Genomic DNA, 13300 nt, shown 5'->3' on the forward strand with positions numbered 1-13300 from the left:
TGTGCAGTCCCCCCTCCTCTATATATTACTAATACCACATAGTGTGAGCTGGGAGCTGTGTTATTCCCTCATATATATCACTGTGCGGTCCCCTCTCCTCTATATATTACTAATACCACATATCAGTGTGAGCTGGGAGCTGTGTTATTCCCAAATTGGCCAAATATCACAGTTCATGTGCACAGTATAACACATATATAACATTGGATTAATTGCAGGTGAATATGTTTTTCATATTATAATTGTATTTTGGACCCATCATTTGCTGTAGTTATTGTGCCCAGTATTGCAGGGGTTTCTTTTTTCCTCTCTTCCCCCACATTCCTATCTCCTTCTTTGTCTCCCTTGCGCACTCTCTCCCTGCCTGTCTTCTCTTCTATGTATCATCTTCCGCTGTGTCTCTCTATCCCAGTGATGTGCTGTGCGGTGAGGCAGAGCCTTTCCTGTCATATGCCAGAGTTTTGAAAATATAAAATGTATGAAAAATACAAAGAATATGTTAGAAATATCTTGTTTGTATTATTCTAATCATTTTTATATATAAAAAAAATTCTGGAGTAAAAAGTCTATGGCAGGTGAGGCATTGCCTTCCCTGCCTACCTTTTCCGCACATCTCTGATCAAAACTCACCAAATTTCCAGCAGTATATACTGCTGTACCTGCGTATAATGCCCACATGAACCCTTGGCCTCATAAATATTGTTTAAATCTGGTTCTGGTACTAGCCAGTGCCTTCACAGCCATTTACCTCACCACACGTCCCTGTTTCACCCTGGTCTTTCTCCTTCCATTAGAACTCTGTAGTAGGGTCCCTTTTTATAATAGATTATATAATAGCTAAATATTGGTTTTATTCTATGCTTTACTTTTAAACCCTCTCTCCTCCATCTTCTCCTGATGTTCCTAACTCTATCAATCCTTGTCACCACCCGACTGTGTGTCTCCAGTAGCCAGAGAGCTGCAGGTGCTACTGGAAGATGAGTGTGCATGGTTTAGTGCTGGAGCTTTACCTCTTTATGGCTGTTTTAGTGAGATCTGAGTGTAGAAGCGAGTGAACTGTACCAGCTCGCGGGACATCTTCCTCCGGCTGGGGTCCAGAAAAATGGCACGGTGTGGATGGTGCACGTTTCTCCCTCTAGGCAAAGGGAATATGCTGCGTCCTTCAGGAAGCCAGTGAGGGGGAGAGGGTGGGGCCTCCCTCTAGACATCTAATCAATTTGCATCAGATAGATATTAAGGCTGTTGGATAATATCCGAGTCTTGTGCTGTGGGTCACAAATGTCTCCGCTTTAATGGGATACATTCTATCAATCTAATGATCTATCTAATTGTTCTTCCTACAATAGCTGTATACTACATTGTTATTTATGTTGCTTCTGTTATCCGCAGGCGGGGTAAATATTAAACCAAAGCTGATATCTGCTCTGCAGAGAGGAAAGGAGTTGTGGTATTTCCAGGGTGATCACAAAGGAGGAAAACAAAATACTTATATAAATACATGTACAGGTAAGTAAGTACCTGTAAAATGATGCTCAGTCTATTATAGCATACTATATCAATGCTGAGTCCAGGGATAGGCAGTGTGTGTTACTGGAGCTACTCTGGAACTACTTATCTGAGCATGCTCTGCCATGGTCTTAGCATGCTCTAACAGCAAAACTGTGACAGGGCATGCTGGGATGTGTAGTTCCACAGCAGCTGGAATAATGCACGTTGTTTACCACTGGCATGATTGAACTCTGCTAACTAACCTAAAATTATTCATTTTATAATAACTCCATATGCACAGTTAGGCTCATAGTACTTATACAGAGTTGGGTACGAAATCCCAACAGAAGACCGGTAGTGGAAGACCGGCAGTGGAATCCCAACAGATCCTGGTATTTTCACCCCACCCCAGATCCTATCCCTAACCGCCTATCCTTTATTATCCATGTGGCCTACAATTGGAGTTAGTAAGCATGTCATGCAAAGCAAGAGTACATGTTTCCACTTATTTGGCTCAGATATGGTGAAACACAAAATGACGACAATTTAAAAAAAAACCTGTATATCTTTTTTTACTGTAGATCTATTGAACCACACCCAATACAACATACACACTTTATTTTTATATGTGATCGTTTTGTCTCATATATAAGAAAATGATTGGAAGACTGCCACTTTTTATTTTTACAATGACTAGGTATACTGTGAAGTCACAGCACAAGACTTCAGCATAGCCAACAAACAGGACTTATGTTTGGGGGTTCAAAATGACAAAACACTGATCTTGTGCGGAATCTTGGTGTTGTCCTGAATAGTGGCTTGACACTTAAACATCAGGTATCAGCCACAATCAAATACTCATTCTTTCATCTAAGGAACACAGCTAGAATGAAACACTTAATTCCCTCAGAAGATCTACCTAAAGTCATACATGCATGTAGGACTACTGCAATGCCCTCTACCTTGGTCTCAAGAGCAAAAGAATTGCATCGCTTGCAGATGGTACAAAATACAGCTGCCAGGCTATTAACCAATCAGACCCATGAATTCACATAACCCCCATTCTCTACTCCCTTCACTGGCTGCCTGTATGATGGCAAATCATTTTCAAGATTGGGTTACTGACTATCAAAGCCCTTCATGACCAGGGTCTAAGATACTTGAACCAGCTTCTGATCCCTTACTGTCCTGCTTGATTACTGCGATCTGTAAATGATGAAGGACTAATAACAGTACCTAGAATATCCCTGAATTCATTTGGGGGTTGAGCTTTCAGTCTTGTGGCTCTTACTCTTTGGAACCTTCTTCCCCGAGAGTGCCATACAAAATAGACTTAAGACTTTCCTGTCCACCCAATTATTTCACTATGTCCCTTACTAAGCTTTTTTTTTATGCAGTAAAGGCATATTAAATCACTTTGAGTCCTATTAGGAGAAAAGTGCTATATAAATAACATTATTATTATTACTGTGCCTAGATATGGATATATCAAATCAGCTAATGATAGTCATTCACAAATTGAGTAATTTAGATATTTTACAACTGCAGTTCTTGATTTCCTTTCCAGAATATAATTGTATTTCATCTATTTGCTTCAGGATCTTCAAAGATTATAAATTCCAGAAACCCAAATGAAATGTGCTCTGCAGAATATAGAGTGGAAGGCTCATATTCACATAGAGAACAAGTGTCAAACAAAGCATTCAAAGTAAAGAAGGAAGAAAACCATGCAATACTACAGAGAATTATATATAGGAGGTATATGAACAGTGCATGTGTATGTTTGTAATCTCATTATCTTACTCATTAGTTGTGGTGGTGGTGGTTGTTGTTGTTGTTGTTGTTGTTATTATTATGCAACTGCTATGCTCCGCTATAAAATGTGTTGTTTATGTCAGTTTTGCCAAGTGGTGATATTTAAATTTCTGCGTGACCTACAGCTTCCATGGGAATTGTTACAAATCAGCACTTGCTTAAGCCAATGTGAATTGAGCATGATAAAGGGGCAACCAAATTATCCCCCAGATCTGTCTAGTAATGATAACAATTCCTGTTATATCATGCACTCACAGTCCTTCATTTCTGCCACCACCTGTTTTGGTGCTGAACTCCTAGCAGGCATCCTTGGATATTATCTACTATTAAAGTCAAAACTATGAATGACTAGATTTATGGTTTATAATAGACCCAGATTTATCAAGCTTTGGAGAGTGATAAATTGCACGGTGATAAATGACAAGCCAACCAGCTCCTAACTGTCATTTTTCAAACACAGTCTGTGACATGGAAGTTAGTAGCTGATTGGCTGGTACTTTATCACCGTGCAATTTATCACTCTCCAAGGCTTGATAAATAAGGACATGTTGTTTGTCAAACTTGGCTTCATTTTGATCAGATATGTGGAATTCCTGTATGGACACTAACCTGAGCTGCACTATATGGGTATCTCACTGTTATATGAAACATGGCAGCTCCCACTTTTTGTAAGCCCAAGAAAGCAAGCCACTGTTGATTGTGCTGTCAGTGCTCCTGTTGCAATTGATCTTCAGGTAGATTCCCTTAAATAGCACAATTCGCTGTATGGTGATGGTGATGATCAGGGTCAGTTGGAATAAGTGTAATATGCACCTCAATATGATATAGTTAAGTTTGCTAATAATATTACTTTGTACAGTTAAGAGCAGGGCTGACCGACCTATTATGCACAGTTCACAACTGCAAACCATACCAAGCCGTGAGGGCATTGCCTCCCACCGTGTCACATGCAGACTGTACAGTGTAGCGGAAGAAGCTGGACACTAAGGGGTATATAGAAAAAAACAACAATACATAGCCACCAATCAGATTCCACTTAACATTTATCTAGCTGCTTCTAGAAGATAATAGCTATAATCTGATTGGTTGCTATGGGCAACATCTCCACTTCTGAAAAAAAACCTCACAGCTTAGTAAATATACCCCTAAGAGACAATTAGTTTTGTCTGCATTCTTTTACATACAGTATTCATGAAATAGTGTGGAAATCTATGGCTAGATATTGCATTATTAATATATATTTGTTTGTTATACTTTGTATTATACTTATGAATGTCTGTGTGCATGTGTTCAAGTGATTCATGTTCAGGGGAACTACAACTGTGGGCATTATGTGTATAAGGGAAACTACTACTGTGGTCATTGTGTATGCGGCAATACTACTGTGGGCTTTATACATACGAGGAGCAGTACTGTGGTATTGTGTATAAGGGGCACTACTGTGAGCATTGTGTTTAAGGGACACTAGTGTGTTGTAACTTGAATAAGGTATACTACTATGTGGTGTAATGTGAATAAGATTGTGCTACTGTGATGTAATTTGAATTGGGGATACTATTGTGTGGCCACACTCCCTCAATTGTGAGACTAAACCACTTTTTTCACCATGCCTTTGGCGTGCGCTGTCCCTTTAAAAAGTATGGGAAGGATAAATTTAAAGGTTTGTCCCATCAAAGAGTGCCAAAATCTGTATTTGTTTGCCAACAAAATTCAGCTCAGGCTGACCCTAGTTAATAGACTAGATGATATTAGAGCCACCTGCCTAATAAAGACACTATCCAATATCTACACCTCCCTACTTTTCACTATACAACACAGGATGGAATATGTTTTTTTAAATGGGGAAATTATATGGGAGTTATTAAGTAAAGAAACTGCAAGGACATCTTGAGTGTCATGCCCAAAGTTGCCATATCAGCCAGAGTAAGGTTGATGCAATTGTAAGTTTGTACTAGTTCAGACTTTCAACATCTCATCATTGGCTGTAATAATGCGCTTTGCTGATGCCTCCACGTGGCAAGTATGGCATGGTATGGTTTAGACTAGCCTTTGGTTTTTTTTAAATGATATTGGGGCTTCTTAATATCCTGTTGCAAGAGGTGGAAGCCTCAATATTGACTACCTGTATTCTTCAAGCCATTCTGCTATTTTGTGCATTTAAAGTGTTCTTGAAGTGTAAGGAACTTAAGCTGTGTAAATGTGCTTTCTTTTTGTGGGACTAACAGGATACATTTTAAAAAACTATATGAACCATGTGTGGAAGAAACACCTATTGTCTTTGGTGATGCAAGCAGTACACTGGGTGTTGCTGATTTTGTGTTTATGCTTTCTTCTATTGGTTGCTTGGATTCTGATTGCACATTTAGTATTATTGCTATCAAGCTCATCCATAGTCCTCCCCTCCACTTCCTTTTTTACTTCTTGCCTCACCCATATGATTGGGTTGATTTGTATGGCACATGCATAACAGTAAAACAAAAATATTGTTTAGTAATAATAGGAAAAAAGCCCAAACACTAGTCTGCTCTAGGTCTAAGTGCAGCCTAACACAAGTTATAGAACTATCTGAAATGTTTTTGTTTCCCCAATTTCGGAAATGCGAGAACCTTCACATAGACACTTTAATTTATACTTGTGAAGAAAGTGTCTTGCCATGTTGACTCAAGGAAGTTTGATGCACTCTACATTTTTTTATATATAATTGCAAGGTAACAATTGAGTTTTGTATAGATGTTTGGTGGCTACAAATGTGTTAAATCAGTGCTGCGTACATGGATGCAGATTGATGCAAGAAATAGAACACACTGCTTAGGAGAGTGTATGATCTAGATTGAGAAATGACAATAAAAACATAATAAATAAATAAATAGCTGAACCCTTTCTCCATTCCATTATGTAAGCTACTGGCACTGCTATGTCACATGGATATTCTCATTGTGGGAATAGCTTGTAGTGGAGCTATTCCATAGACCCAGGCACACGGCCGAGGGATCAATACACTGTTAATACTGGTATTTCACTTGCAAGTCGCCCTGTACAGCACCCTGCTACCTGGTGAGCTGCTTGAGAACTTTCCCACCTGAAACAATGCAGAAGACAGCCAAATGGGTACTAGTGGAAGCCATTTGGTACATTTCATGTAATAGGGCATGACTACTGAGGATATTGGTCTCTATTAAATCAGAAATTACATTATGTTGTATATTCCATGAAGCTTTAATATTCTGGTGTTGCCAACATATATTGAAAGGAGAACGATGGACGTTGCTGGATCTTGCTGGTGAGATAAGTAGTGTTGAATACCAATAACATACTCATTAGTATTACCGCAATACTAAACAAAATATGCAGCAGGTAATATGGTTTATTAATAAATAGGGCCCAGAGATTCCTAGGTTTTGATTGGTAACCTCTTTTAGAGAATATTTGTTTCACCTCCTTCACCACTGACAGATATACTAGGTTTAAATTGAATTTTATTTTCAAGAACTGAAGTTAAGGTTTTAAGGTTGGGACCGGTCACTGGAAGCATGTCTGCAGCATACACAAAGAGAAAATCTCACAAGATATTGGACGTCCTCTCCTGCAGGAGATAGGCTCAGCTGAAGGTCATTCAATTTATTTCATGCAACTAAGTATGATTTCATAATCAAATCAGTACTGGCAAATAAGTAACTCATTGTGTAATTCTTGTGTCTCATTTTATTCTAGATGGCTGCTTAGAGGTAGATCAGAGAAGGGTACTTTCGTGGAATAAGGGGTGAAATATGCCATGTTTTGCTATTAAAATCATTGCCATATTACAGTTGATAAGCAGCTGCTTGCAGAAGCAGTAAATAATCCCCCAAGGGCTGAATGAGCCTGACACTAGGAACATATAGAAGTCCTTTGCTGTAGCCAGTTAGCATTTAAATTTAGGTAGTTTGACCCCTTGTAAATCCCTCTTCCACTGCTAGATTATAATGTTAAGTGAACCACAGACACAGTCTCTGGTTGTAAGTAGTGGATTTGTTGCACAGGCTGCTGCACAAAGTATAAATGTAGGCAGCTGGCTATCTGATTGATTGACAGCCAGTCAGTGAGAAGCAATTTTCTACTACACATCAAATACACCTCATCAGTGATTTTGGGCAGAACAGTAAAGTGAATCCAAAATTTCCAATGTTAGCCCCTGATGTCTTGTGGTTGCTGTTACTTGGATATTTTTGTACATTTTCATGTTACATACATCATTTCCTATAATATTCTTTGGCAAATGTCCGTAAAATGATGATGTGGAAATCACTGCTTATGCAAGAAGTGGAGTGTGTTTTATATTTACAGACAGTCGCTTAAAACAGAAATTATTTATGTTATACTCTGGGCAGCAATAGTTTATTTATGGTAGTGGCTCAGGTCTAACAATGGGGCCTAATTCAGACCTGATCGCTCGCTAGGGTTTTTTTGCAGTGCTGCGACCAGATAGTCGCCGCCTATAGGGGAGTGTATTTTTGCTTTGAAAGTGTGCGATCGCATGTGCAGCCGAGCGGTACAAAAAATATATGTGCAGTTTCTGAGTTGCCCAGAACATACTCAGCCCTTGCGATCACTTCAGCCTGTCCAGTCCCAGAAATGACGTCAGACACCCGCCCTGCAAACGCTTGGACACACCTGTGTCTTTCCAAACACTCCCAGAAAACGGTCAGTTGCCACCCACAAACTCCCTCTTCCTGTCAATCTCCTTGCGATCGGCTGTGCAAATGGATTCTTCATTAAACCCATCGTACAGCAACGGTCTGCTTTGTACCCGTGTGACATGTCTGCGCATTGCGGTGCATGAGCAGTTCTGACCTGGTCGCAGCAAAAAAATCTAGCGTGCGATCAGGCCTGAATGACCCCTAAGGTCATAGAAGGGTGTAACAAAAAAGAAAATGAGCAAAGGAAGGAGTTAGAGCACTGATTAATAAGACAAACGGTGATAAGTATTAAAATTAACAGAATTAAATAGTTTTAAAGGACAAATACACCTAATAATACCTAATGTACTGTAGTATATTAATAACTTACTTTATATACTGTAAATTATTTATTAATATATGAAAATGTTTTGTCTTTTTTTATGTATTTATTTTACTGGAGATGGAGCTTTTCACCAGTTATTAAATAAACACATTAACATTTATTATTTATTATTATTGTTGACATTTATTGGTTTAGCACTTGCATTCTCTGCCGTACTTTTTAAACTGGAAACAAACACAAGACTGACAGACAACAAAGTAAGATGATCATAAATGAAAAGAAATGAAGTGTACCTTCTATGCAGTATTAATGTGTTGGGTTGTAAAACCAAGTTCCACCCCCTAGCCTGGAAATGTATTGCATGCCAGCACTGTAATCTATGCAGTCCTATTCTCTGCCTTCACAAAGATTTAAAGCTTGAGAGAAAAAGACTGTTCCTCCTGAGCTACCATAGCACAAGCTATGAGCATCTAATCCCATCCCCCTTCATTCTCCTGCATTTATTGACACATAATGAATTTAGCAGAAGGCAGGCACAAGGTAGTTTCAACAGCTAATGCATGGTACAGAGAAATATTTAGCATTGTAACCCATTATAGCACTCTATATTCTGTCACCTTCACAATGCTCAGTGCAGCCTAACACAGAGGTCTCCAATGCAATTCTAAGGTGTGTGAGAAGCTACTGTACGTATATAAAAGGGGAATACTGCCGTCATATCTATTCTTCTGTTATACAAAATGATTTTTGATGTCTGAAGATGATTGGGTGTGGACTGTGTCTTATTTGGCTTTTCTTCAGTTTTTGTGACATGAAAAAAGCTTTTGGTAAGTGAATTTTAGACATTATGTTGTGATCATTGTGATTGATTATTTTGCATGGTTTAAACACTATAGTAAACATAAAGTATCACACATTGATTACTTGCTATAAAACACTACAATGAAACAGACTGATCTTATATCAAGCTTCTAGTAGTGTAATTGTGCCATTGACCTTCCATTACTTCTGTGAATTTATATATACAGGAAAATATAAACAACTAAACAAGTTTTTTTTTTTTTTTTAAAGTATCGAATTTAGATAAAGGAATTTTGCAAGTATTTACATTATTATTCTCTGTACAGTTAATTATCAGTAAAGTTGTATTTATATAAACAAGTGTGTGTAATATGCTTGCTGTATAAAGATGATAATAAAAAAGACCATATTGTGTTTTTATACTGTGTTTTGTTAAAGTGTATAGCACATTACAATCATCGTTTAATATTTTTTTGCCATTTCATGTTTGTTATTATTCACAGTTGAAACATAGTAACAGTAATTATGGCTGTCATTTTCTTTATAACACTTCATGTTTATCAAATAATAATATTGTACGAACTACGTTTTTGGACATGAACTGTTTTTGGGTCACCTTGTACGTTTTATAACATTGTGTTATATTTTGGAAATAGTCATTGTGCACATTGCTATTTATGGATTCAGGAATATTTGAGTTTGTTTTCCCTAGCAGTATGATAAATGCACCAATTTCAGTTGTGGCATAATGACTCCTGCATGTGTAGTTACTTGCCCACTGCAGAGGCATAAATAACTTCTGCTCTGCAGGCAAAAGCAAGGCTTTGTTACCAGGATAAATGGCAGCTTTAGAAAACAACAGTACTGCATTGTACTATTTATTTATATTGATGTGTCAATCCAATTACTTTGTATTGATGTTTACATTGTCAAATGAATTTAACTACAACATTAAAAATAGAATGTGTTCCCAGTTTTTATTTTGTACATGTCTCACTTTATTTATATATTGTATAGAATTAAAAAGGCATTAAATGCATTTTGTTGTAGCCTATAATTAAGTATGGTGTCATGGTAAGTACAGTCACTGACAACACAAGACTTTGTAACCAACTTTATCTGAAATTAGTGCAGAAATGTGGCATTATATTGTAAATGATTTTACAAATAAAATATTTTTGGATATACAATTTATTTTTTATTTTTACAGACTTATTTGAATTTAACTACTTTTACACTTGCCTGAGTCAAAGAACATTTGAAACATTCATGTGTACTAACTAATACTTCGGCTATTTAAGATGTGTGTTTTCTTTGTTTGTTTGTTTTTTACCTATGTTACAGTGTGGTTGATTTACCTCTGTATAACAGAACATTACTGTAAAGGAAACACAGATTCATATGGACTCTAGTTCATTTTTGGTTTGTCATTGAATGTTACCAGACTGTATTTCTGTGGGTGTAGTATGAGTGGCCGTCGATTGGGTTCCCGTCGCCTAGCTTACCGGCACTGGGATCCCAAGCGCCGGCATGCCGGCAGCGGGGCGGGCGCAGATTAGCCCCTTGCTGGCTCGCTGCGCTCGCCAAGCTGCGGGCACGGGTATTCTCCCTCCAGGGGGGTCGTGGACCCCCCGGAGGGAGAATAGTTGTCTGTATGCCGGGTGTCGGGATTCCGGAGCCGGTATACTGAGCGCCGGGATCCCAACAGCCGGCATACTGAATACCACCCATTTCTGTGATCCTACTCCAACTGAAACATAAATGCACTAAAACACATCTCAAACAGGATGTTTTGTTGTTTATTGACAAATTTGGGATACTTTTTCAGGCATGTTTTATGTATGTTTGTTCTAGGAGATTATTATTTTATAAAAACCATAATTAAAAGTTAAGTTTTAACCTTCCCATTGGAATATTATATTTCCTTTCCAAGAGTGCACCCACAAAGAAGTCTTCTTTCTTTTTCTGTACAACTGCTCTACAGTAAGCAATTACTGACTTCAGTGTGCACCACCAGTCTAACTTATAGTGGCATTTTGTCTAAGATATCTGACATATACTGGTTAATAGAACTAATTTTTGTCCATGATTTAACAAATCAAAGTCATAGTCTTTTGCATACTTTTTCTTATGTCAGGCCCATTACATGTTCTAAAAAAATAAATGTTTTATACAAGTAGTTTATTTATTACCAGTTATTTATATAGCACACCCATATTCCGCAGCGCTTTATAAAGAGTTTTTGGCCATTCACATCAGTCCCTGCCCCAGTGGAGCTTACAATCTATATTCCCTACAACACCTACACGCACACACATTCATGCTAAGGTTAATTTGTAGGGAGCCAATTAATCTACCAGTATATTTTTGGATTGTGGGAGGAAACCGGAGTACCCGGAGGAAACCCACGCAAGCACAGGGAGAATATACAAATTCAAGTAGTTTGATATAATTTGTGGTATATGTTATGTTGTTTCACTTGTGCGTGCAAACACTTCACTTCCTCCACACTCCGCACTAGTTTTTAATTAATATAACAACATATGTATAAAATGTGAGATGCTGAACCAATAGTCCTAGGTCCTGGCTTATGAAGTTTTTAGCCAAACCTGGTTGCAGAAAGATGCATGAAGAAGCATACTGTAGCTGCACTTTGTGTTTCACTTCTGCAAAGTTGTGTGAAATATTTGTACTTCCCAGTGGAATATTGCATGCTCCACTTTATGGTGTCTAAGGCATAAAGGAAACATGGGAGCTGGCCTAATTCTAATTCATTACTAAGTAGCTTGGGTTGTATTCATATGTATATCTATTGTGGTAGCAGATGAGGCCCCTGCTACTGGATTTGCAGCTAGGGTGCCTGTCTCATTGTTAAAATTACCAATCCAGTCCTGGCCACGCCCGCCTAGAGGGTAAACACTGGATCTGATCAGACATGGGTTTACCTTCCCAAAGGTCTTTTTATAGTCCCTTTGTTCACTGTTTGTTTTCCAACAATTCTGATTTCCTGCTCCATGTAAGCAGCCCTTTCTTCCTACTGTATATCCTTTTATAGCAGACAATGTATTTCTATAGGCCAACCACAACTTATTTTCACTCCATTCCCACTCACTATACCTATCACCAGTTTGATACGCTTCCCTTTCTAATTTACCCAGCACAACTTTAAATCACAATGCCACTGTCTAGAATCAGCCGCATGTGGCTCTTTGAACTTGTAAATGTGGTTCTCAACTTCTTGGTGCCGGTACAGGCAGATTGACATAAAGAGAACTTCAGTGTCATGTGACCTCCTATGCACTCTCCCACCTTGCTCTGCACTGTAGCGTTTGCATGCTTCAGCTGTAAAGTCAAGTGGGGAAGTGTCGGAGACACTGATGAGAACGTAGAGGGGTCATGTGGTAGGTAGGGTTACACATCACAGGGGTCGCCATTGTTATTTGGTCATCAATGGTTTTCTGCCCCAGGATTTTGTCTGGTCTGCAGCCTTTGTAAACCAACAGTTGCAGCAGTTTTAAACTGCTGACGGGCACATATTCTAGCCGGGTGTGTATTGCGTGACAGGCGGTCTGGTATCCCGGCAGCGGAATGCCTGCGGGAAAGATGGGGGAAGGAGCGCAAACAGCCCAATGCGTGCTCAGTCGCCACGGGTTCTATTCCCACTATATGGGTGTCATGGACACCCACGAATGAGAATAGTCCCTGTTGGTCATCATGCTGACCGTCGAGATAGTGAGGGGGTGGGATGAAGGGGGAGGTAATGTGACCGCCACATAACTACATCCCATTCTAGCCATATCTAGCATTAAGATGTCACGTCGAGGAGGTCTGTATAGAGTCAGAAGCTGCTAGATACACCCTGTTGCCCTGTATCTTTTCAGTGTAATTTATGTTCTAAATTAAAGAGAAAATTAGGACTATCTGTATTAAATTTGTCACCTTTCTATGATTGAATATTGTTATTACATTAGACAAGATGTGCCTTATAAAGTGTGCATGGCTTGTGCAGAAGGCATCCCATGTAGATCAAGGCAGAGTTTCTACCACCTCAATGACATGTGAGGGCATATTTGTAGCCCTTGAATTGGTGAAAGTACTTGGGCAGTGTGTAGAAATTCCCTGCACCACTCACCCTCTGCAAACAGGTAGCATCTCTCCGATCTGTCTTCTCCACTAATAGAATCTCATTTACCTA

The 13300-nt window shown here is 38.8% G+C and overlaps 1 protein-coding gene across 3 annotated transcripts in view; it reads left to right on the top strand.

The window, feature by feature from the left end:
* The window catches only part of LOC134932149 (zinc finger protein 324B-like), a 146133-nt gene extending 142748 nt beyond the window's left edge, over window positions 1–3385 (top strand). For all 3 annotated transcript variants that reach the window (XM_063926284.1, XM_063926285.1, XM_063926286.1), the window contains 2 exons: window positions 1390–1506; window positions 3087–3385. In XM_063926284.1, coding sequence (XP_063782354.1) covers window positions 1390–1506; window positions 3087–3277 — 308 coding nt within the window. In that variant the 3' untranslated portion in view covers window positions 3278–3385. The remainder of the gene's footprint in view (window positions 1–1389; window positions 1507–3086) is intronic.
* The last annotated feature ends 9915 nt before the right edge of the window (window positions 3386–13300 follow it).

This window comes from Pseudophryne corroboree, chromosome 6, assembly GCF_028390025.1.
Source record: "Pseudophryne corroboree isolate aPseCor3 chromosome 6, aPseCor3.hap2, whole genome shotgun sequence".
Lineage (NCBI taxonomy): Eukaryota > Metazoa > Chordata > Amphibia > Anura > Myobatrachidae > Pseudophryne > Pseudophryne corroboree.